The sequence below is a fragment of the Phyllobates terribilis genome, unplaced genomic scaffold (genome assembly GCF_046119375.1).
Source record: "Phyllobates terribilis strain yellow unplaced genomic scaffold, ASM4611937v1 Scaffold_3__8_contigs__length_932513732, whole genome shotgun sequence".
Lineage (NCBI taxonomy): Eukaryota > Metazoa > Chordata > Amphibia > Anura > Dendrobatidae > Phyllobates > Phyllobates terribilis.
The window spans coordinates 521,158,053-521,183,264 of record NW_027362763.1 but is presented as its reverse complement, the minus strand read 5'-3'; the positions used below and the strand labels follow the sequence as shown (position 1 = coordinate 521,183,264).

At 41.8% G+C, this 25,212-nt stretch overlaps 1 protein-coding gene across 1 annotated transcript in view; it reads right to left on the bottom strand.

Moving 5' to 3' along the window:
• LOC141257115 (ectonucleotide pyrophosphatase/phosphodiesterase family member 1-like) overlaps nucleotides 1-23,740 on the bottom strand; it is a 129,885-nt gene extending 106,145 nt beyond the window's left edge. Inside the window, exons 1-4 of the mRNA XM_073671259.1 lie at nucleotides 23,489-23,740; nucleotides 2,409-2,481; nucleotides 1,914-2,030; nucleotides 393-518 (exon numbers count right to left, since the gene is read on the bottom strand). Coding sequence (XP_073527360.1) covers nucleotides 393-518; nucleotides 1,914-2,030; nucleotides 2,409-2,481; nucleotides 23,489-23,635 — 463 coding nt within the window. The 5' untranslated portion in view covers nucleotides 23,636-23,740. The remainder of the gene's footprint in view (nucleotides 1-392; nucleotides 519-1,913; nucleotides 2,031-2,408; nucleotides 2,482-23,488) is intronic.
• Nucleotides 23,741-25,212: the final 1,472 nt, after the last annotated feature.

Genomic DNA, 25,212 nt, shown 5'->3' with positions numbered 1-25,212 from the left:
GCTTTTATTACGTAACCTCTGGAAATCTTTAAGGGGTATTTTCCCCACTGGTTAAAAAGAAGGATTTAGTATTGTCAGACCATTATGTGCCAAACTCCAAGCTATATTGATCTCTATAGAACCCAAGAACTCCCAGTAGGAGATGTTGGACAGCACACTTGACCGTCGAAGAGTGAACATGCATAGGTAGGCAGTAGGTGCCTACAAGCCGTTTAGCCTTCACCAGGGTATCTAGATACAGGACTTGGGTTTGCTAATATTTGAAATGTCCTTAAAGTCTATTACTCTTTATACTGATTACTACTATGCTCTACCAACAATTACTAGAAGAAGAAAAAAAATCAACTATTCGCAAACATCACTGTAACTATTGTACCACTAGATAAACTCACCTCTGCAAACAGCATCATAATTAACACAGCACTGATGTGTGTCCTTGCAATCATCAGAACAGGAGCACAGACTTCCATTAAGTTTTTTCTCTCCACATCTTAATTTGTCACATGTCCAGATGTGAGCTGCGTAATAAGAAGCATCAATAGAGTAGTCAATTCTACAGCATAGTCCGACAATGTATCTCTTACCATTGATATATCTGCCGTTGGTTTGATAAAAACAAAAAGTATTTTGCTACTCACTCATGATTACAGCACATTCTTATTATACTAACACACAAACTTATCAGCTATTATCACCAAGGGCATTGAATGGCAAGTCATTATTAATGAGGCAACACGCAGAGCTCATCAAATTCACAGGAATCCATGTAGCCAGCAGAAAATGACAGTCATATAGAATTTCGTCCTTTTAGCAGTTACAAGAGTAGGTTCACATAACCGTATTAAAAAAAAAAAAAGGCAGAGTTTCATCCAGAAGTGAAGTTGGAAAATGGGATGATTCTTTTCTCTCGTCATCAGTGTGTTGTCTGTATACAATCCGTTTTCTACAGCAGCAGCTCTTAATCATTTACAGTTTCCTATGTTACAGAATTGTAATGTATCTGTAATAAACAGATGCTACACTGTGACTCTGTATTGCATCCGATTTTTTTTTCTCGCACCCATAGGCTTGAATGGGTGAGTCTCCACCGATTTCCAGAGGAAAATCATGCATGCTGCGATTTTTTTTCACGCACAGATGTGAACAATTTTTTTCAATTGGTCACTTGCACTTCCCCAATGAATAATATTGATCTGAGTGCGATACTTTTTTTTAACGGACCCAAAATATGGTCGTGTGAACGAGCTCTAAGGGAAGCATCAGAGGGCCGTATAATTCGGGGGGGGAGGATGGCAACGTAATGCTTGGAATGGCTGTCGGCCATCCCGACGAGAGCATGACAGCTGCATAGAAATACATGCTGTCACTCTCTGGTTGGGGGAGCCAGTTCAAGCATTGCGATCCTTGTCCGAGTTACACAGCTGACTGACTCGTCCCCAAAAGTGAGCAATTCAGGGGGTACTAAGTAGAGAACGCTTACAATATGCCAAAAATATATTTAGATTTAAAAAGGTATAGTTTGCTGAAAAAGTTGTTATATGCAAGATCTGATTATATCACAGCAAAATATTTAAAAACCTAATATTGTTAAAAAAAACAACAACTCTAGTGTAAAGAAAGGTGCTACACATTTACAGAACTATTTTAGGGAGTTTTCCATGTATAATGAAAACTATGCACTTCTGGCAGACATCTAAAGAAGCAGCTATTCCCAGTCCTATCTTTGTTGTCTGGTTAAAATCCAGCAGATCAACATTCCCTGAAGTTCAAAATATTTTACCATGGCCAGTAACAAATGTATTAGCACACAAGCTAAGTCGCTTAATGACCCATTCAATAAAAAGATCATATCATGAATCATATTTAGCAACTGAAAAACACTGAGGATTTTTAGTTCCCATGAGTTTTCTTACCTGGTTGTATACATACATCTTCATAATCTATACAGCAGTTTCCAAGTTCAACACAGGCAGCATCGCAACGGCAGCTCCCAAATTTACGCTCAAAGCAACGATTTTTGCAGGTATTTACTAGGATTCAAATAGAATATAACTGGTTTAAAATCCTGGTAATTTGTTAAAATTGTTAAGCAGGACAAAAATTATGACTACATTTATGAGTTATGAAATGGAGCTTCAAGGCAGGAGTTTAACAACAGGGGTTGTTGGGTTGCACCCAAACTTTAAAATCTGAAGGGGTCTAAAAGGTCCTTCAGCTCGAGTGGAGAAGATCAATGCTATAAATGATCCCAATCTCTGATAGCCATTACAGGTTTTGCATTGGGACCCAAAAACTTTTTGCATTTCCATCATATATGATGGATGTCAGACATGTGGGGTCCAATCGCTAAGGCTAATAGAAGTTTGAAAAGTAGTGAAAAAAACAAAGGTCAAGCAGGCATCTTTTACCTTCTCTGGAGCAGCTTGGTTTTAGTCCAAATATGCACCCGAGGATAGCGGTTAATATGCACACACAGATCACCTAGTGAAAAACAAAAGAAGAACCTTGTGGATTTTGTAACCAAACACTAAGGCGATAATCACATTATTCACGTTCACTTTTTTCTTTATATTATTGTAGTATGTGTACAGATCATTTTATGGTGTGTCATGATATACAAATAAACCTTCAGATAATCCAATAATACATACTTTTATCTTTTTGTTCTGATTTCTATTATTCTACATTGCCCAGCACTACAGAACATGATAGCTCTTTATGAACTCAAATTAAGTCATTAATGCACCTGTATAGCTAAAAATAACTGACATACCTGGTGGCAGGCTTGCATGGTGCACCATCTCTCACTATGCAAGATCGCAAACTTGATCTTCAGTCCAGTCTGCTAGCCTGGCTTCTATTCATGCTGTCTGTTTGTCTCTGTCCTGACAGCTTAGGGCGGCGGCCCGGTTACTTCCTGATTCTTGTAGCTGCTGTGGGCACACCCCTAATGCGTCCTCAGCCTATTGCTGTCTGTCACTGGATATTTAAACCAGCTTCACTTGGAAGCTGATGCCTGAGCAACTTTCTCATTCAGTGTGCTCCTTGACTCGGAATGTGCCAGGTCCTGTTTCTCCTGCCTGTCTGCCTTCCTGGAAGCAGTATTTCCAGGCCTGTCTGAACACGCTCCTAGCCTGTTCGTCATGCCTTCTAGGGGCCGTATACCTAGATCTGTTATCTGTGTTTCTTGCCTGTCTGTCCGCCTTCCTGGAGGCTGTATTTCCAGGCCAGTCTGAACACGCTCCTAGCCTGTTAGTTTCTGCCTCTGGGGGCCGTATACCCAGGCTCGTTCCTGTATTTCGCTGTAGTAACAGTTCCTGTCTGAACTATCTCCTAACCTGTGACTTGTTTTGTTTCTATGTCCGTTTCCTCCCTTTTGCTGCAGTGTCTGAACCAGCACTTGGCTATACCTAGGCTCGTTCCTGTATTTCGTTGCAGTACAGTTCCTGTGTGAACTGTCTCCTTACCTGTTACCTGTTTAGTTTCTTTGTCCGTTTCCTCTCTTGCACCTAACTCCTACTCGTTGTCGCTGTACTTCTGTTTGTGAGTTTGGAGTCCACTCGCTACTTCTTTGCAAGTACCTTGTGTGTATCTGGTTCTGCCTTTCCCTTCCAGTCTGTTCCGTGTGAACAGAGCCCTGTCCCCTCTGCCCAGCCTTGTCCGCCGCACTTGCGGTTTCTGCTCGCTCGGCCCAGCCCTGTCCGCCGCACTTGCGGTTTCTGCTCGCTCTGCCCAGCCCTGTCCGCCGCACTTGCGGTTTCTGCTCGCTCTGCCCAGCCCTGTCCGCCGCACTTGCGGCTTTGCTCTGCCCAGCCCTGTCCGCCGCACTTGCGGCTTTGCTCTGCCCAGCCCTGTCCGCCGCACTTGCGGCTTTGCTCTGCCCAGCCCTGTCCGCCGCACTTGCGGCTTTGCTCTGCCCAGCCCTGTCCGCCGCACTTGCGGCTTTGCTCTGCCCAGCCCTGTCCGCCGCACTTGCGGCTTTGCTCTGCCCAGCCCTGTCCGCCGCACTTGCGGCTTTGCTCTGCCCAGCCCTGTCCGCCGCACTTGCGGCTTTGCTCTGCCCAGCCCTGTCCGCCGCACTTGCGGCTTTGCTCTGCCCAGCCCTGTCCGCCGCACTTGCGGCTTTGCTCTGCCCAGCCCTGTCCGCCGCACTTGCGGCTTTGCTCTGCCCAGCCCTGTCCGCCGCACTTGCGGCTTTGCTCTGCCCAGCCCTGTCCGCCGCACTTGCGGCTTTGCTCTGCCCAGCCCTGTCCGCCGCACTTGCGGCTTCGCTCTGCTCTGCTTGATTACCGCATCTGCGGCTCTGAACCCGTCTCCTAGTCTGTACTGGACCCTACCCAGCCTGTGCTCTAACCTGCCTGTTCCTGCATTCCCCGGTGTGGGTCAACAGCCGTGTCCGGGGGCTGACCTGGAGTCGCACCTGGTCACTCTGCTCGGTTCCTCCCTTGTGCACTGGCGTCGTTAGCCGTCGTGCAACCTTGGTCGGATCGGGTAGATACTTAGTTACGCCCCTCCAGGCACTCTCCGGTTCATGGTCCAGTGAGATCACTAAACACGCACACGCCAGTCAGTCCGGGCGTGTGCATAACAATAACCATGTAGAATTACATTGCATGCATATTTAGAATCAAAGCCTAGATCACATCATGTTTCAATTACTTACCCATTTGCTTTATTTTCCCTTTATCAAATTAGTAAAAAAAATAGCTCATGTTGAAATAGTTTTTACAGGCTCAAAGCCTAAGGTTACACTACTGGAGAACTTTAAAGAGAATCTGTCAGTAGGATCAACTCTCCTAAGCCGTCTATATGGGCATGAAGGTCATAGGAAGCGGAATAAAATGATACCTTGAAATCTGTGCTCCGCTGTTTTATTCCAGAGAAATCTAAGTTTTTCTTATATGTAAATGAGCTATTAAGTTCTATGGATCAGACACTGATCTGCATGAGAACCTGCCTCCAGAGTTTATTATACATGAAGGAGGCGTTACCAGTGTGATGTGTAATGGCCGCTCTCTGCTCTCCTGATCTCACTGCACAGCTGTGTGTGATTACAACTGACACATCAACTATTCTCAAATTTTATATTTGAAGAATATCAACCAAGACAACATACATGCACAACATTAAATGCAGGACACGGGCGATGTAGATAATGACTGTTCAACTGTTCAAAGAATAGTCAATGTATATATTGTTGGTAAGATATAACTGCTACACGTTTCAATACCATATTGGCATTCTCATCAGGCCAACTGACTTACTTTACTACACCTTCTGTTCTTTGGACGATGAATATCAGCAGTGCCCGTGTCCTGCATTTTTTTCTATATTGTGGTTTATCCTGCGGTGTTTGTCCATCATCGTTCAGGAAAGGTGCAGCAGCTAACGGACCATAGCCTTTACTAGGGTTGTGTAATTGCACAACTACAAAAAAATAGCACATCCCCAACTTATCTACCTACATCTCCACTAGAAGGAGCCGTATCTCTATCTTTTGCAGCAACTATTAATATACTTGTACGTGCTGAAATAAACACATTATTTGTTTTAGCCAAAGCCAGTAGTAGATTAAAAAAATAGGAAATATAAAAGAAAGGACTCCTAATTTTTTGCTGGGTCCATTACTAACTATGCCTCAAAAATTGCACTTCAAACTTCATACAAAAATGGCATGTGTGCTTACAGTCTAAAACACAAACATATAGAACTCCATACTCCACTTTTTGTCACAAAACATAGATTTCATCAAACATAGATGCTACTGCACACAGGAGAACACTTCCTGATTGGGACCTCCAGAATGGTTATATATTTTAGCAAGATGGACACCTTCCTCATTCAAGTTGAGTTATTTGTAGTGTAGGACTTTTTTGGAAATCAAGTCAGTAAAGCCCTATGCCCTCTTTCTTTTCACCTAGAGTGCTGCTCACCATTATTTGCACCCCTTCATTTTTTCATAGACTGTACAATAGCTTCAGAAATTAATGGAAATGTACTAAAGTTATATCCTCAGGATTTTTTAATTAGTGGTCCAAAGTAAGTCAACAATAAAACATTGATTTTCAACTTCCATGTTGCAATTTCAAAGAAAAAAATAAAAATAAAACAGCATGTGCAGCAATAACATCACCCCTAATTAATACTTGGTTGCAGACCCTTTGGCATTGATGACAGCCTCCAAATGTTTCTTGTAGCCATCTATAAGCTTCTTGCACTTCTCAGCTGGAATTTTCTCCCACTCTTTCTTTGCAGTTTGTTCAAACTTCTGAATGTTTGCAGGGTCCTTTTTCCCAATGGCAGATTTCAGCTCACCCCAAAGATTTTCAATGGAATTGAGGTCAGGACTCACTGCCGGCCATTTTAAAACTGTCCATTTTTTCTTTTTCAACCATTCCTGATTGAAAAATTGGATGTGTGCTTTGGGTCACTGTCTTGCTGGAGGATCCATGATCTTCGACTCGAGCCAAGCTTTCTTACACTGGGTAGGACATTTTGATCTAAAATCTCTTGATAATTCTCTTATTTCATGATTCCTGTGATACGGTCAAGGCCTCCAGTACCGGATGCAACAAAGCAACCCCACAACATTATGGATCCTCCACCATGCTTAACTGTTGAAAAAGTAAGTGTTCTTTTCCTTATAAGCTTCATTGCGCTGTCTGTAAACAAACTGTTGCTTTGCATTGCCAAAAAGCTCTATTCACAGAACATTTTCCCAAAAGGATTGTGGTTTGTCAAGGTACTCTTTGGCAAAGATAAGTCATTCGTTTTTATGTCTGTTCTTCAGCAATGGTTTCTTCCTTGGTCCCATAAAACTCTGCTTGGTTTAGTGTGCGGAAAAAGGTACTTGTTGAAACCATGACCCCAGACTGTTCCACGTTGGCCTTCAGGTCTTTGAATGTTTGATGTTGTGTTTAGATGTCAACCATTCACACCAACCTTTGAAGACGTCTCGACAATTTTCCTCTTTCCCCCACATCCAGGGAGGTTCTTGACGGTTCCAAGCTTGGCAAACTTCTTAATAACATTGCACACTGCTGAAAGTGGGATACCAAGGTCTTTGGAGATGGCGTTATATCGTTTGGAAGTCTTGTGTTTGCTAATAATAGCAGTTATGATGTCCTCAGACAACTCCTTTGTCTTCACCATTGTGACAAAGGAACAGGGGCTACCATTTGGCTTTTTAAAGCACTGAAGTCATTGTTCATTTGCTAATTCATGTCACATGGGCACTGACAATCACAGGTGAATCTCTTTTGTGATTTACCACAGGCAAGTCAAAATGTGTTTCCATACTAAATTAATGTAAAGGGTGCCAATACCAGTATCAGAGTAAGCTTTATATGTTTTTCTATTTTTCCCTCACATTGTTTTTAAATTGTTTATCCTTTGCTCTTTTATAATTAACACAAGTGCTCTATACAAAAAAAAAAAAAAAAACTGTTCCACTTGATTCTTTTTTTCTGGAGATATTCCATATTATGGACTTAAACTTCATGGGAATCAATAACTATGAGCAGGACTGTAAGTACATGCAAAATGTTAATCCTTGGACTTGTGGTTAAAAGGGTTATTCAGCCTTTTAAAATTGATGGCTTATCCTAGGGCTGCCAAAAAAAAAACATACAGCTTAGGCAAGAACAAACCAGCCTGAAAGCTGCAGTATACATTGAAGAGGATGCACTGCACTCGCACAAGCGCCACAGCCTTTTAAAGCAGCTGATCGGAGGGGTGACAATAGTCGGATACCCAGCGATCTAATATTTAAAAAAAGGCAGGATACTCCCTTAAAATGTGCAGAAGAAATGAATTCTGGCTCTTTTTTAAAGAACATCTCTCTGCTGTTACCATATCATAAATGACTGAGAATGGCACTGCTTACTAGATGTGTACTAAATAACTATTCAGATCATGGATAATTCTCAAGCAGTGTGACCAGCAAATGTTGTTAAATATAAAACCATAGTACCCCCATTAAAATCTGCCATCCAATCCTCCCACTTCAATACCTTGCTAGTCTCCTACCAGGCTTCTATTACCTCCCAGGAGTATTCCCATCAGCTGACAATTAATGGTCTCTGTGTTACAGCTCATCTTTGCACCTAGGACCACCAGTCTATGCAATGCAATAAGTCGAGTTCTTTGACTTTTTCTTTTAATAATTTTCTCCCGGCAGAACAGTTTCCTTCCGTCTGTGGGTATAAACTGTCATGGATTTACTTATCCATGAGTTTTATTCATCCTTAAGGTTATATTTGTTAAAAACAAGTATAGAACAACGGTCCACCATAGCAGGAAAATAATGTGTGGATATTTCTTTCCAGAGTGGGATAATTACAATTTCCTTAGTTGTGATTCAGAATTTTAAATCCCAGCCATTCTCCAGTTTGAGGGAAACCACCAAAGCCTTTTACAGCTGCCATAACTCCCACAAACCTCAGCAGTCTTGGATAGAAGATCTGATCATTCAGCTTCTATAGAGTATGAAAAGAATAAGATGAATATAAGGAGTTTGAACTGGTTGAACTTGGCAACCCCCATTTGCAGCCTATAGATCACTTGTGTATTCTTTACTGTTGCCTGTTCCTTTAAATGACTAGGGGAAATAGAGAAACTACTCAGATAACTATAATATATATTTGTATTGCACGTTGTATAGTGCTATATTTTGCATTAGATTAAGTAGATTCGATATCTGCAAGATACACACACAATGTATAATATATATATCTACAATGTGGTAGATTGGCGCACTTGGTTGCACATAGAGGTAGACACAGGAGCAGTGTCTCTAAGTCTTCCGTGGTTTATTACTAAGTGCACTGCATAAACCACGGCAATGTTAGCCTAGCAGGTTAAACAAAGTATAACGTGCGGCACAGTTCTTGTTGCTATGGGTAACCGCCGGCTTCTGGAACAAACAGCCCAATGTTTAGCTTTCCTTCACATGACAAAACAGCTCCAGAGTTTGTTCCTCCAGACCCACCCCACAACAAATGCTTTAAAAGGCTGGAGATTTATCCTCTGACCTCCTCCCTCTCTACAGGTGTTTAATTACTCTAGCACTAAACATGGCTGATTAACCCCTCATCACTTTGTGTGCTGGAACATTTTCCTATGTTTATTTTACTGGAGCTAACAATCTCAGTGCTACATATCTCCCTTCCAGTACTTTGCCAGTGAGTGTCACAATAAATATATATATTATATACACATACATACATTTGCTGACGCATACTCGCCAAGTCCAGCTACTGATGGGGGGGATTGTGGCAAACATGCTACCATCAGAAGAACACATTTAGGCCAGCACCACAGGATCCTAGGTAAAACCCTTTAAATAAATATTCTTAATGTAGAAATGAAAACTTAAAAGGGTAGTTCAATGACAGCTGATGGCAAGGGGAAAATATCAAAAGGCAGTAAGCCAGCATTATTATGAAACTTATGATACATCTTAATGATTTCCTATCACTTTCTTTGATGGATACACTCCTTTATAGAGTTGGTGCAGATTGATCCGATACATTGGCCACGTCAGTAATAGAAGCCCTGAGATCCACCCGTTGTGTGACAACATCTGGGGCTCTTCTTTTGATTGGTGTGCTTGGCGCAATGTCACATGTGCGTCATACCACAACAATGACATTGTGCCAGACCATGCTAATCAAAATAACAGCTGATGATGGCAGAATGTACAGTCATGGTTGAAAGTGTAGGCACCCTTGAAATTGTTCCAGAAAATGAAGTATTTTTCACAGAAAATTATTGCAATAGCATATGTTTATTTCCTTTGTGTGTATTGGAACAACACAAAAAAAAAAAAAAGGCAAAGTGGACATAATTTCAAACAAAACCTCAAAAATGGGCCGGACATTTGGTTGGACACCCTCTGGAAAAAATAGTTACAAACAATCGCTTCCTATAATCATCAACAAGTTTCTTACACCTCTCAACTGGAATTTTGGACCCATCTTCTTTGAAAACTGCCTCAGGTCTCTCATATTTGAAAGTTGCCTTCTCCCAACAGCAATTTTAAGATCTCTCCATAGGTGTTCTATGGGATTTAGAGCCGGACTCATTGCTGGCCATTTCAGAACTCTCTAGTGCATTGTTTCCATCCATTTCTGCGTGCTTCTTGAAGTATGTTTGAGGTCATTGTCCAGCTGGAAGACCCATGACCTAGGATGCAAACCCAAATTTCTGACACTGGGCACTACATTGCGACTTAAAATCCTTTGGTACTCTTCACATTTCATGATGCCTTGCACACAGTCAAGGCATCCAGTGTCAAAGGTAGCAAAATAAAGCCAAAACATCTTTCAACCTCCACCATATTTGACTGTAGGTACTGTATTCTTTTTTTATAGGCCTCATTCTGTTTTTGGTAAACAGTAGAATGATGTGCTTTCTCAAAAAGCTCTATCCTGGTCTCTTCTGTCCATAACACACTTTCCCAGAAGAATTTTGGCTTACTCCCATACATTTTGGCTAACTGCAGTCTAGCTATTTTACGTCTGTCAGCAGTGGGGCCATCCTTGGTCTCCTGCCGCAGCGTTTCATTTTATTCAAATGTCGACGGATATTTCACACTAACAACGCTGCACCCTGAGCCTGCAGGACAGCTTGAATTTCTTTGGAACTTGATTGGGGCTGCTTATCCACCATCCGGACTATCCTGTGTTGCAACCTTTTATCAATATTTCTCTGCCGACCACATTCAGGGAGATTAGATACAGTGCCATGGGTTGTAAACTTCTAGATTATATTGTGCACTATGGACAAAGGAACATCAAGATCTCTGAAGATAGACTTGTAACCTTGAGATTGTTGATATTATTCAATAATTTTGGTTCTCAAGTCCTCAGACAGTTCTCTTCTCCTCTTTCTACTCTCCTTGCTTAGTGTGGCACAAACAGACACACATTGCAAAGATTGAGTCAACTTCTCCCCTTTTTAACTGTTTTCAGGTTTGATTTTCATGTGGCCCACACCTGTTACTTGCCACAGGTGACTTTAAACAAGTAACACATGCTTGAAACAAAGCTGTTTGCCCCACAATTTTGCCAACAATTTTGTCCAGCCCATTTTGGGGGTTTTCTGTGAAATTATGTTCAATTTGCCTTTTTTTCAGTTTTTTTTGTATTGTTCCAATACACACAAAGGAAATAAACATCTGTATAACAAAACATGTGTAATTGCAATAATTTTCTGGAGCAATTTCAAGGGTGCCAACTGTTGGAAGTGGATTAATCTGTACTGTCCAGCTGTTCAACAGTGAATATATATTTATTCAGGAACAAAGATAACAGTGATATTTCTTATAGCTTAGGATCTTAGCATCTTGTCTGTCAGCTTGCAAAGTAAAAATAAAATGTGTGTGCTTCAGCTACACACACACACACACACACACACACACACTGAGCAGTAGCTTCCTAGTTGTTGTTTTTTTTTTTTCAACAGTGCTTTACTGGAAATATAACACCATTGCTGCAGACAAACTCGGGCACTATTAAACAGCAATAAATCGTAGTTGTTGCAATATATACACACAACAATAAGCATTATCCCAACACCAACACTTTCGGCCATGACAGTAAGAGGCGGTTCTCAGGGCCCCAGTTCAGCGGCCACAGGTTACTGATGTGACTGATGGACAGGGTCCTTCAAATCGATATGCACCATCTCTACTCTAGCTCCAAATTCTCCTGTGGTTTCAGAAGCAAATTATAAAACAAAACTGATGGCCCAATCTCCGCTGAAATATTGGATATTAACATCAGCCACTGGAAAAAAAAAAGGGGGAGGACCTAGGACATCTCAGCACTGCCCCCCCCCCCAGTCTGGTGACACAATGAGGAGAAAGAAGGAGGTGATTAAAGTCCTCCTGATGTCACCAAGATTATGCTGATGCCATAAAAAACAATGACTGACAGGAAGTTCTGGGGCAGTCTCCCAATGCCACCAACAGTTTATTCTCCCTTCCATGACTGTTATCCATTACAGCCACTGGGTTAAGGATGTCACAGGCGACTGAATAATGGAGTCATTTCACCTAAGGATGGCAGAGGCATCTGATTACTGGAAAAAAAATGTTGGCGATAAGTTGTTTCATAGAGGGGGGTTTAAAGGCCTTAGTTTACGGATGGCAGTGGCATCCGGATAATGGAAAAATACCACGGATAATGGAAAATTACTTGCCATATAATATACAATGGTCACTGGTGTAGTGAGGCCAGCATGTGGGTCGTAGCGGCTCCACAAATACTCATTCACTTGAGTGGCCTGATTTAAAAGCAGCCAGATAGTATTATCTGTCTTGTTGTACAAACCCCAACCTGTAAATATCACAGGGGTGCATAAGCCAGTAACAATAATAAAACACAGGATAAGAGTTGGATACAAAAATGTTTTTATAGCGAGCTGTAAATGGCAATGCCAACGTTTTATTTTTGTTCTCCTTAGCTTATGAAAGACTGCTGGCCAAGTTATCAGGAGCAGATTTTTTTTCCCCTGATAATCCCATTCAGAATGGTGCTTAATATCAATTACAACAGCTCTTTCATGTTTGTCATTTCTCAATATATTATTCTGTCTTGTTTTTCCCTACTATACCACATTATGAGATGTAAAATGTCTTTAGAAGAGCTTTAGGCAATATCACTTCCTAAACCATAAAGCTATTTTGGGTCGGTAGCCACAAACCCACATATTCTTCCTTCTTCTACAGCAACTATGTTTATCTGATTTGTAACCATATTTCTTGAAGTAAACAAAATAAACTGAGTGAGCAAATGTTATGGATGAGCTAGACCTGTGATTCTCAATTTATCTTTATTCAAAATAATTAAATCAAACTAAGAACGAGGTTATTACCATACACTGCACATTAAAAGCACTGCAAATGCAGTAAAAGTCAGAGGGGAGCTAGCGTGCAGAGGGGTGGATGACCCAGGACAGTCCCCTAATAACTATATAGGGCAGAACGGCCACCAGGTGCCTCAGCGGCACTGTACCTTTTATAAAATCACCTGTAGTCGCATCACAATAGCACCTGTGATTGTAATACATCCACAAGTGATTTATTGTAAGGTACAGCGCTGCTGAGCTGCCCAGCGGCACTGAACAATTATTATAATAGCAATTTCTTATGGCCGCCATGTACCTTTATGCCACGCCTTCCTATCTGCCGGAGATGAGCACGAGATCTAGAGGAGCGATGTAATGCAAATGGAGGCTGTATACAGCAACAGCAGCTGAGGAGCGTTACTGTCACGCAAGGTGTGGGAAAGATTTAGTGCAACACAAAGGGAAGAAGGAAAGGGAGCCCAGACTCTAGGGAAAGGGGGGAGGTGGAGACCTCCTAGGTTGATCTAGGGTCACCCTGTCTCCCCTAACGTCCCTGTATTGGCTCTTCACCAATCACCGCACGTGTGCCTCGCCCTGTGTTTCCCTGGCGTATGACTAAGGCTAGGGAAGGGAGGAGATAAGCACTAGTCGATCTCCACTAAACACTATAGACAACAGGGGTGGACAAACAGGGGGAAATTGTTTAGCTTTAGATGAACTCCAGACAAATGCGCACACGTCCTCAAGCTCCAGAGAGGATGAAGTACTGCTCTTGCTAAAGCTTTCACAGGTAGTAATGAATATCGACAGCACCTCCCTCTGAAACACAGCAGGTATTTATACACCCAGGCAGGGAGTTAATTAGCCAAAGGGAGGTAGCCGCTGGGTCCTAGATACAGCCTCTAAGAATATGTCTGTAATGCCAAACGTAGAGATCTCCTGCAACCAACTGCAGGGCGACTGTCACTTCTAACACACCCGTGACAGGCTAGAGAAGTATGTACAGCAGATGTAGGCTGTATACAGGGGCTGAGGAGTGATATACTGCAGATGGAGAGAAGGTGTGCATGCTTGGTCTCCGCTTTATTCATTGTTTGTGGGACTGTGAGAAATTGTCAAACACTGTGCATGGTAATCTCAAAGACAATCTATTGAGGACTGACTTCTGGAGACCCCCTGCGGTCAGGCCCCCAGTGATCAGCATGTTATCCTCTGTTCTATACAGTAGAAGGGTGGTAACTTCATTTTTTTTTTTATAATTATCCTTTATTGTACTACAGGGTGTGTGTGATTATTATCCCAGGGGGACTGGAAGCATTATTGCAGGGGGATATGTTACAGTTATGGGGGTTCATTAACTTGCAACAGTGGGTGCGTGATTATAATCTGAAGAAAGGGGTGGCTGATTAGAGCACAGTGGGGGCATGTTGTAACCTGCATGGGTTGGATTATTATACTAAAGGCTCATACACACAATCGTATTTTCGGTCCAAGTGCTGTCCATGAAAAAAAAAAAATCGGACAGTGCTCGGACCAATGTTATTCAATGGGGCAGTGCAGATGAGCTTCTTTTTTTTTTCACTGACCAAATCTGCGTTTGAAAAAAAAAAGTTGCGGCATGCACGAGTTTCCTCTGTAAATCCAATGAGACTCACCTATTCAAGTGTGTTGGTGTGTGAAAAAAAAATCAGATGCCGTATGGAGCCACAGTATAGCTTCTGATTTTTATGGATACATTGCAATTTTGCAACATAGGAAACTGTAAATGGTCCTGTTAACAACTGCTGCTGTAAAAAAACAATCGTTCCACTTTTCTGGATGAAACTCTGAATGATTTTTAATACGCTTATGAGACCTCTCAGAGATAGATAGATAGATAGATAGATAGATAGATAGATAGATAGATAGATAGATAGATAGATAGATAGATAGATAGATAGATAGATAGATAGATAGATAGATAGATAGATAAAATGAGTGTCCGTCACCCCCATCTCTTACAACTACTCACAAAAAACCCAACACTGTCATGGCTGATTAACCCTTAAACCCATAACATGCTGGAGAGAAACTTCTGTGTTCCACATCACAGATGATAGCAATCTTTGTGATACATATCACCTCTCACACATATAGTATGTGTATAATGTCTATAAAAGGAGGTCCAAAAGTAGGTGGACAGAAGGTGTAATAAGGTTATGAAGGGGGAGATTTATCAAACATGGTGTAAAGTGAAACTGGCTCGGTTGCCCTTAGCAACCAGTCAGATTCCACTTTTCATTCCTCACAGACTGTTTGGAAAATGAAAGGTGGAATCTGATTGGCTGCTAAGGGCAACTGAGCCAGTTTCACAGATCTAGTTTTCACAGATATATCTCCCCCAAATCTGTTTTCTTTTCATATAATTCAGATAACACATAATGGCAAATAATTTAAATACAGATCAAAGAAAATGGATTTTAACAGAGTATTGGACATCTCAAAATGCTGAAACCGTTAGAGAAAATTGGGTTGAAACATTTGGTACTCAAGCCCCAAAGAGACAAACCATTTACCGCAGTCGTGACAAATGCAATGCCACTGGCTCAATCCTTAATGCTCCAAAAACTGGTCGACCCAAAACAGTCTGTACAGAAGATAATAAACAACTTGTTGCTGATACATTTGTTCAGAGTCCAAAAAAGTCCACCAGAAGAGCCTCTTTGGAATTGGGAATTTCACGAGCTTCTATCATGCGAATCCTGAAATCTATTGGGTGGAAAGCTTATCATCCACGTCTAATTCATGGTTTATTGGAGGATGATCCAGACAGGCGGCTGCAATTTAGTGTTTGATAAATTTCCCCCTTCATAACCTTATTACACTTTCTGTCCACCTACTTTTGGACATATATATATATATATATATATATATATATATATATATATATATATATATATATATATATATATATATATATATATATATATATATATATATATATATACAGTACAGACCAAAAGTTTGGACACCTTCTCATTTAAAGAAATTTCTGTATTTTCATGACTATGAAAATTGTACATTCACACTGAAGGCATCAAAACTATGAATTAACACATGTGGAATTATATACTTAACAAAAAAGTGTGAAACAACTGAAAATATGTCTTATATTCTAGGTTCTTCAAAGTAGCCACCTTTTGCTTTGATGACTGCTTGGCACACTCTTGGCATTCTCTTGATGAGCTTCAAGAGGTAGCCACCGGAAATGGTTTTCACTTCACAGGTGTGCTCTGTCAGGTTTAATAAGTGGGATTTCTTGCCTTATAAATGGGGTTGGGACCATCAGCTGTGTTGTGCAGAAGTCAGGTGGATACACAGCTGATAGTCCTACTGAACAGACTGTTAGAATTTGTATTATGGCAAGAAAAAAACAGCTAAGTAAAGAAAAACGAGTGGCCATCATTACTTTAAGAAATGAAGGTCAGTCAGTCCGAAAAACTGGGAAAACTTTGAAAGTGTCCCCAAGTGCAGTTGCTTCTGAGGATGTTTATCCGAGTCACCAGCCTCAGAAATCGCAGGTTAACAGCAGCTCAGATTAGAGACCAGGTCAATGCCACACAGAGTTCTAGAAGCAGACACATCTCTTCAACAACTGTTAAGAGGAGACTTTGTGCAGCAGGTCTTCATGGTAAAATAGCTGCTAGGAAACCACTGCTAAGGACAGGCAACAAGCAGAAGAGACTTGTTTGGGCTAAAGAACACAAGGAATGGACATTAGACCAGTGGAAATCTGTGCTTTGGTCTGAGGAGTCCAAATTTGAGATCTTTGGTTCCAACCACCGTGTCTTTGTGCGACGCAGAAAAGGTGAACGGATGGACTCTACATGCCTGGTTCCCACTGTGAAGCATGGAGGAGGAGGTGTGATGGTGTGGGGGTGCTTTGCTGGTGACACTGTTGGGGATTTATTCAAAATTGAAGGCATACCGAACCAGCATGGCTACCACAGCATCTTGCAGCGGCATGCTATTCCATCCGGTTTGCGTTTAGTTGAACCATCATTTATTTTTCAACAGAACAATGACCCCAAACACATCTCCAGGCTGTGTAAGGGCTATCTGATCAAGAAGGAGAGTGGTTTGGGGCGAGCTGGACCGCAGAGTGAAGGCAAAGGGGCCAACAAGTGCTAAGCATCTCTGGGAACTCCTTCAAGATGGTTGGAAGACCATTTCCGGTGACTACCTCTTGAAGCTCATCAAGAGAATGCCAAGAGTGTGCAAAGCAGTCATCAAAGCAAAAGGTGGCTACTTTGAAGAACCTAGAATATAAGACATATTTTCAGTTGTTTCACACTTTTTTGTTAAGTATATAATTCCACATGTGTTAATTCATAGTTTTGATGCCTTCAGTATCAATGTACAATTTTCATAGTCAAGAAAATACAGAAAAATCTTTAAATGAGAAGGTGTGTCCAAACTTTTGGTCTGTACTGCATATAATGTGAGGGGAGATATGTTTCACTACGGCTACTAGCCTTAGTGGACTGAACCTACAACTTTTCTCCAGCTTGTTATATGTTGGGGGGTTAAATCACCGTTGTGAAGGGAGTGGTTTTGTGTGAATGACAAAGACGGGAGGGAAGTCATTCACCCTATCTCCACCGCAGGGTGTGGCTGAACAAGGTTAAATGCTCAGTCACTGTTTTTCTTCTGTTGTTGGGCGTTTGGAGAGGCAAGTCTCCAGACTATGGAGCTCCAGCTCAGGAGGAGCTGGAGTGTGCTGCAAATTGGTGCAGGCGAACCCGCACACATATGGATTGTGTTATCCTTTTGTCTTTTGTTTTACCTTTATGCCAACAAGGCGGAGTTTATTTTGCTGAAGTCTGCAGTGCTTCATGCTGATAAAATAAACCCGCAGACGAAACCGTTCCTGTGTCTATTTCCGACTGCAGCCGAGCGAGTCGTCTTGCCACAATATATATGCCACACACATATATTCATATAAAATGTTACGTATCAGGGTGGTGGAACCTCTGTGCTGCTGTGCAAGGAGGGACCAGAGGGGCGTTTCTAGGTATCAACTCGGACTGACCAAGGTCGCACGGCAGCTCAATCGACTCCGTGAACCAGGGAAAGACCGAGCAGAGGGACCAGGTGCTACTCTGGACCAGTCCTTGTATGAGAGCAGGTGACTCCCACGGGTCAGAAGGCAGGGACTGACCGGTACAGCAGAAGAGCATGGCAGGCAGGCTGACGGGTGATCCGGGTAGACGGACTGGCAGACACCACGGGTAACTGGCAGGAGCCTCCAGGTAGGCTGGCTGGTAGGCACGGAAGGTAACTGATATGTTCTCCGGGTAGGCAGGCAAGCCTGGCCCATAGACTGGCAGGTTTGGACCGTAGGCAGACGATCGGGCTGGAGAGTGTACTCGGCTGGCGGGCCGGACTGGTGGTCAGGCTGGCAGCAGGACCTGAGGGCTGAAGCACAGTAAGTACACAGAGCTACAACCTTGCACAGGCACCTCCATTTAGGAGGAGGTGCCTTTTATATGAGAAGTCCTCCGGGGACTCCTTAGGATGGCGCGTGCGGCCCCTTTAAGAGGGAGGGAGTGCGCGCACAGTGCCCGGGAAGCTGCGTGCGCCGGCAGCAGCAGGAGAGCCGGAAGACGCCGGGCCAGGAGCATGGCGGTAAGGGGGACAGCGTCTCTGCCTGTCAGGGGGCAGAGACGCCGATGCTACATAAAAAAAACACCAGCAACAGAAGTATGGGTGCGGAGCCCCCTGGCAAGAACCAAACCATCCAATAAAAGGCAAAAACTGGAGGCAGCACTCCAAAAAATTATGGCAAAGAGAGTGGTTTATTAGCCCACCTTAGAACCAAAACGTAGCTACTATGGCATAATAAACCCCTCTCTTTGCCATCATTTTTTGGAGTGCTGCCTCCAGTTTTTGCTATTTATTGGATACATGCTCGTGTGAACTTAGCCTCAGTGCTATTTGTTTTCTGTGCTATAGTTTTGGATTCCACTTTACAAAAGAGCTTTTATGCTTACTTTTATGTTGTCACAGCTCGCGGTTATGTTCAATTCTGTCAATAGCATTTGAGGGAATACACGCCAACTGCCCACAGTAAAATTTCTATGAATGAATGTTTATATTTGAAATAAAGCTGTGATTTTCCACTTAATGGTCTGGTACAAGTTTATAAAAATTGCTTTGCTACCAATACCTGACAAAACGAACATGTAGGAGCCATTATTTATGTTGTTTATTGCTTTGCTGCCTTACTGAGCAAGTCCTTTCCCTTTAGCTTTTTCCTGAATAAGTTTTTAGATACTGAAAATATCAAGCTTTTCATGGGTCACACACCTCATAGAAGGAAGGGGTCTATAACGTGTAAATACAGTTTGTTTTAGAATGTTTATCTACATAGTCTAGACTGGACGAAGAAATTATAGAAAGGTACTGCCAAAATAAATAAACACCAGCATAATATGCTTTAGAATTACCAAAATAAAGTGTTGAACTAATGTTTCTTGGGGTCAAAATACGCTGCCTACTCACACTATCCAGCATTCTCATGGTGACAGCATCGTGCAATACATGTGATCATTATAATAAATATATATACAGAATTAGAATGGCTACCAAATTCCAAGTGCCGTATATATGTTCTTTACGAACAAAAAGATGTTTTTCTTAACCATTTTGCTGTTGGTTTGTATTATGCCAATAAAGCTCACGGGACACAATCACTAGGGATAAGTACATTTTTTTATATTATCACATGCACTACTAACAGCAGACTGGCCCAATAAGAACTTAAAGGGGTTTTCCCCATGAACAAAGGACATTTTAGTCAATAGATATTTTTATTCCAATAAGTTTCACAATTGGATGTTAAAAAAAAAAAAAAAAAAAAATGTTCCTGTGCTGAGATAATCTTATAAATGTGCCCCTGCTGTGTACTGTGTAATGGCTGTGTCTGACCGTACAGAACATGGTCTGATCAAAAGAGTATACAGACAGGACAGTATGGGATCACAGCTGATTATTTCTGTGAGGTAAAACAATGCCCTGTCTGATTCAAAACATGTTTTACCTCTCAGAAAGAATCAGCTGTGATCCCATACTGTCCTGTCTGTATACTCTCTTTTGCTTCCAACCCTGCCCAGGAGCGGTGATGTATTCAGACCATGTTCCTGCACGGTCAGACATGTTAATTCAGCTCTACTACTGCAGTCTTTCTCCACGGAGATCAAAATATGTTAGTAGCAAAAAAACAGACCAAAAAATAAAATCAGAAAAGCATAAAAAAAAACTCAAAACAGTATAGAATTTCCGTTATGGTTGTCTGTCGATAGTCTGCGTTTTCATGCAGACAAGAAAAAAAACAAAACACACTATATGTGATTACAACCTAATGGCTCAGAGTCATCATGACTGATATTTTCCATGCTAGTCTTGATGAACAATGTGCCGGTGTGTGCATCTTAATTAATTTGGGCATCTGAGTGCCACCTTCAGTGAGGAACTTAAAAGGTTTGTCCACTACTAAGACAACCCCTTCTCAATCTGAATGCTTGCCCCATTAAAATAAAAACACCTGTAGTCACCTCCCATGCCAGCGCAGTTTCAGCGTTGTTAGCTCACGTAAGGTTGTTATGTCACTTGAGCCCTGCGCCCAATCAGCTGGTGTCACTGTCCCCACCCTCAGACGTATGAGTAATCAAGAGGTAGTGAACCCCGGGAATGCGAGTGCCAACACCGCTGGAACGGCACAGATGCGGGAGGTGAGCATAGGTGTTTTTATTTTAACTGGGAAAAACACTCAGATTGAAAAGGGGTTGTCCTAATATGGACAACCCCTTCATGTACATTTCTGTTGTAATTTACCTTTATGGTATCATGAATTTGTTGCTCGAGTGTGACCATGCAGCCTCTCACTCATCTGTGCTTACTTTTCAAGAATTTGCGACCTTTAGCTTAAAACGGAGGGAAAAAAAATCGTATGGAATGAGCACAAATTTTTCAATGTTTTAAACATAACTGAGGCAATCATGTTTCAAGCAGCTTTCATACACTTCAATGGGCTTATCCTGTCTACAAGGGCTCATGCAGACGAGCACATAAATTGGATGTGTGCTGTCTGATATTTAATTGGATAACACACTCACTGCACACCCATGTTATTAATTATTTTTTTGAACAGCTCTATTTTTATTCTCAGTCCGACGGTCCACAAGAAAAAAAAAATTGCAGCATGTATTACAGATCCTGAAGATCCAGGAAGCCTCTCACGAATTAGGTCAGAGCAACTCCTCCAGTAATCGAGCAACACTTGAAGAAAAGCCATCGTGGAAAACACAGCCTTCGTTTGTTGCTAGATTATAAAATTAGAATGCTGCATTTAAAAAAATAAAATAAAAAAAACAGCAGTGTAAATAGTCTAACTGATTTTTAATACTATCATATTATGGTGTACAAAATAATATAAATATGGCTTTGAAAAATGCTGTCCGAAAGAGGTCTTATGGTTAATTGTAAGATATTTGGAGAAGACTTGACCAAAATTTTCCAATCAAATATATATTTGATTTAACTTAAAGTGTTCCTCCACTTTCACAAGAAAACAATTATACTTCAGGACATTGTAGTATAATTTTTTTAAATCACATTATTAGCCATGTTTGATAACCCGAAGACTGTGCTGCAGACTACATGAAACTAACGCATCCTTTTCCTGCTCGTAGGCTGACGTCTTTATTGCTGGTGCCAGTGTCATAGGATTTTGTGCTCGCTCCCACACTGAAGACAGTAGCTAAGGCCATGGCCCCACTATCAGTATTCGGTCAGTATGTTTTCTCACGAGTGGGAGACAAAACCAGGAGTGGGTGATAAATGCAGAATTGGTGACTTGTTTCTATTATACCTTTTCTCTGATTGTTCCTCACCTGGTTTTGGCTCCCACTCCTGAGAAAAAAAATACTGACCAAATACTGACCAAATATTGATAGTGGGGCCGTGGCCTAAGAATCACAAGCAGGACGCTGCTTACGTTAATGTAGCCTGCAGCATGAACTTCCATCGGTTCATGCTTTGGGTTATCAGCAAAAATATATTGTAAAGTTAAAGCTGTTGTCCCAGCTTGGGACTCAATTCTGCAGTCACTCTATGGTACTGCAGACTTATGAAGCCTCACAGTGTGCACAGTGCATGCTCTCAGGACTCTCCGATGCCACGGAGCTGGCAGTTATGCGACCGCAACTATGTGATTTGCATACTTCCAGACACATTCAGACTAGACATGTCCGGCCTCACTCAGCTCACTTGCATTGTAAGAGGTCACGTACGTCTAGTTGGCATGTGACCAGTGCCAGGGAATCCTGACAGCACATAGTGTTCGCGCTGTGAGGATTCACAAGTTTGCAGTCACGTAGCATGACCTCAGACTTGAACCCCGAGGCTGGACAACTCCTTTAAAGTGATTTTGAAAAATGGCTATAATGCAGTGTCCTGCAGTATAATCATTTTTTGTGAAAGTGGAGGTACACTTTAAATAAAAAATAAAAAACGGTGCAAAAATCCCTCTTTTCTCTATATTAGCACTTTTTCTTTTCCTCTTTAGTATAGACCCAAAGGGACTCGGTCTATCACAGCATGATAGGTGACTTTATGAGGCTTCTTTAGACAAATTTCCATTGCGATAACTTTCCACAATAGAAATCCATCCCACACAACTGCTTTCTTCCTCGTTCTAAGTACAGCAAAGACATCTACAACAATATACATGGAATGGATTTCTGCTACATGTGCACATACCTTAATATCATGTGCATAAGCCTGAAAAAAAGGGCATGAATAATAATATAATAATCATTTTTATTTATATAGCGCCAACATATTCTGCAGCACTTTACAATTAAGCATTTTTTACCTGTGGATTTTCCACATCTAATGCAAATCTATGGGAAAAATGTGCAAATCAAACCCAGCGTAGAGAAAGAGAAATTGACATGCTGCTGATTAGAAACACGCACCGCAGCTGCGTAGAAAAGAAGCACAGGGGGCATCAGACTTCTATAAGTCCCATCACTTTGCTGGAACTGTAAGACGCTGCATTTTTTATGGAGCAAAGATAAGCAGCCTAAAAAACTCACCACAAAACTGATCATTATTATTATTATATTATTATTATTATTAAATATTTATATAGCGCCATTAGGTTACAAGTGTAGGGGCAGACAGGGACACGAACATGAAACATCAAACGAGGCGCACTGGTAGAGTAGGGCAGGGGGTCCTGTCCACGAGGGCTCACAGTCTTAAAAGTCATATTTTTTCATAATAATCCAGAAACCTAACGGGCTAATACTATATTCCAGCGATCGCTCTCCTCCAGATCAATATCTGACTGACACTTTGCACATTTTCTTATTCAGGTAGTTTAGACATCAGTCACAGTCCTGGTAGAAATCTCTTCACATACAAACTCTATGGTACAATTCTACAGTTCTGCAGCAACAATGTATCAGTTCATATAGCCAGGCACAACATCTGACCACAGTAATGATTAACAGGGCCTATTCTTCAATGATGTACTTACCCTCTCCTCCAGTTTGTACTAAAGATAAATAGCTTAGAATGGGATTCTTACCAGGGAGAGAACTTTCCACTTGCTGGATTTCTTCTTCTTTCTAACCTGGGCAGTTCTGACTGGTTCTTCAGCCATATCCAGTGAATTCAGCATGGGCTCAGCTTGCATTTCTCTGCCTGTGCCTCCATTCTTTGCCTCACTATCCATGGCTCAGTACGTTATTACAATGCCCTGCCTGCAGCAGCTATACTCACTGTGCCTGCAGCTGAGCTAGCGAAGTAACTCGCCCCGCCTGCTTCCTGGCTAATGGTATACACATGGAAAAAAGCTCACTTTCCAAACTAATCACTCAAGTTTCCTCTGCACACAACCATCCTTCCTCTGTATATATTTGTTTAGCTTTTTTTTAGAATTGAAAAGAAATTGTGCTTGAATATTTATTTATCTGATCATATTCTGTACATGCTCACCTCAAATGAATATTTATACCATCTATGGTACTATATATATTACTTTTGCGATTGCCTGAAAAAAATAGACATGTACAATTGTTATTTTGTAAGAGGAGAAGCTTTATTCAGTCGCTGCCCCTCCTATCATGTTCTATGCATGCTTACCAACTACGAGAAGGGTCAAACAAAGCAGTGCACAAAATTTTTGGCCCATGCCATTTATACAGGACACGGGCCTACACTTCGAGAAATGAGATTATATCTGATCCCTTCATCACACTCCACGATGAATACACAGATCACACATTAGCTTCTTTAAAGGGAATTCCCATTTCCAAAATCCTATCCCAATATGTAGTAGGTATATTAATAATATTAGCAAATACCTCCAACTAGAGACGTAGTGTAGTTCTTCTGATTTGCTATGTCACTTACCCCATGTGCAGGGCATTGCAGTAGCTTAGGTATCCATGGTTACGACCTGTCATTTAGTGACAGTTAGTTAGTTGTTAGTAGTCATAACCGTGGATACCTAAGCTACTGCAATGCCCTGCACATAGTGTAAGTGACATAGCAAATTAGAAGAACTATACTACTAATTTGGAGGTATTTGCTAATATTAACAAATACGGAGCTCAGGTGTCACGGCTGTGTCAATTGTGACAGACAGTCACTCTGGAGCCAGCTGCAGAAGGTCACTGCGCATGGCATTGCAGACTCTTCTTGATCATCTCTTTAGTATTGTTATATCCTTGTTCCTTCAGGACGCAGCAGCTACCTCCACCTTCTGAGGCTGGTTGACATACCCTTGCTTGGCAGTTAAAAACTCTCAATTTCTCCAGAGAGGCACCGGTGATAGTTCTATGTACCTCTGTGTTGGCTTTGGAGCACTAGCAGTTGGCTAGTTTCTTCTCTGGTGCCTTTGGAGGACAGTTGGGGTTATCTCTCTGGTGTCTGCTCAAGCTAAGTGTATTCTCTTTGTCTACCTTCTAGTCTTTAGTTTGTAGTGGGGCTTGACTAGTGCTCACCCTGTCCCCTCTCTACCTAGGGCCAAGCTCTAGAGACATTCAAGCTTAGGTTCCTGCACAGCGATAGGTGTGGAACCTAGATAGGGATGGTAGGGTACTCAGGGTGATATTAGATCTGCCTAGGGGTCTCCACTCTTGTAAGGGATCAGCCCTTACCGGACATTAAATACACTGTCGCTTTAAGAAACCATGTTTCCCTCTGGGTTTTCTGCTTGTGAACTAGACACCTCCCCTGTTTCTTGGTCTGTGCTAGGAGAGGGAAATGAACCAGGAAGCATAGAAACTTTGTGTGTGTGTCTGAGGA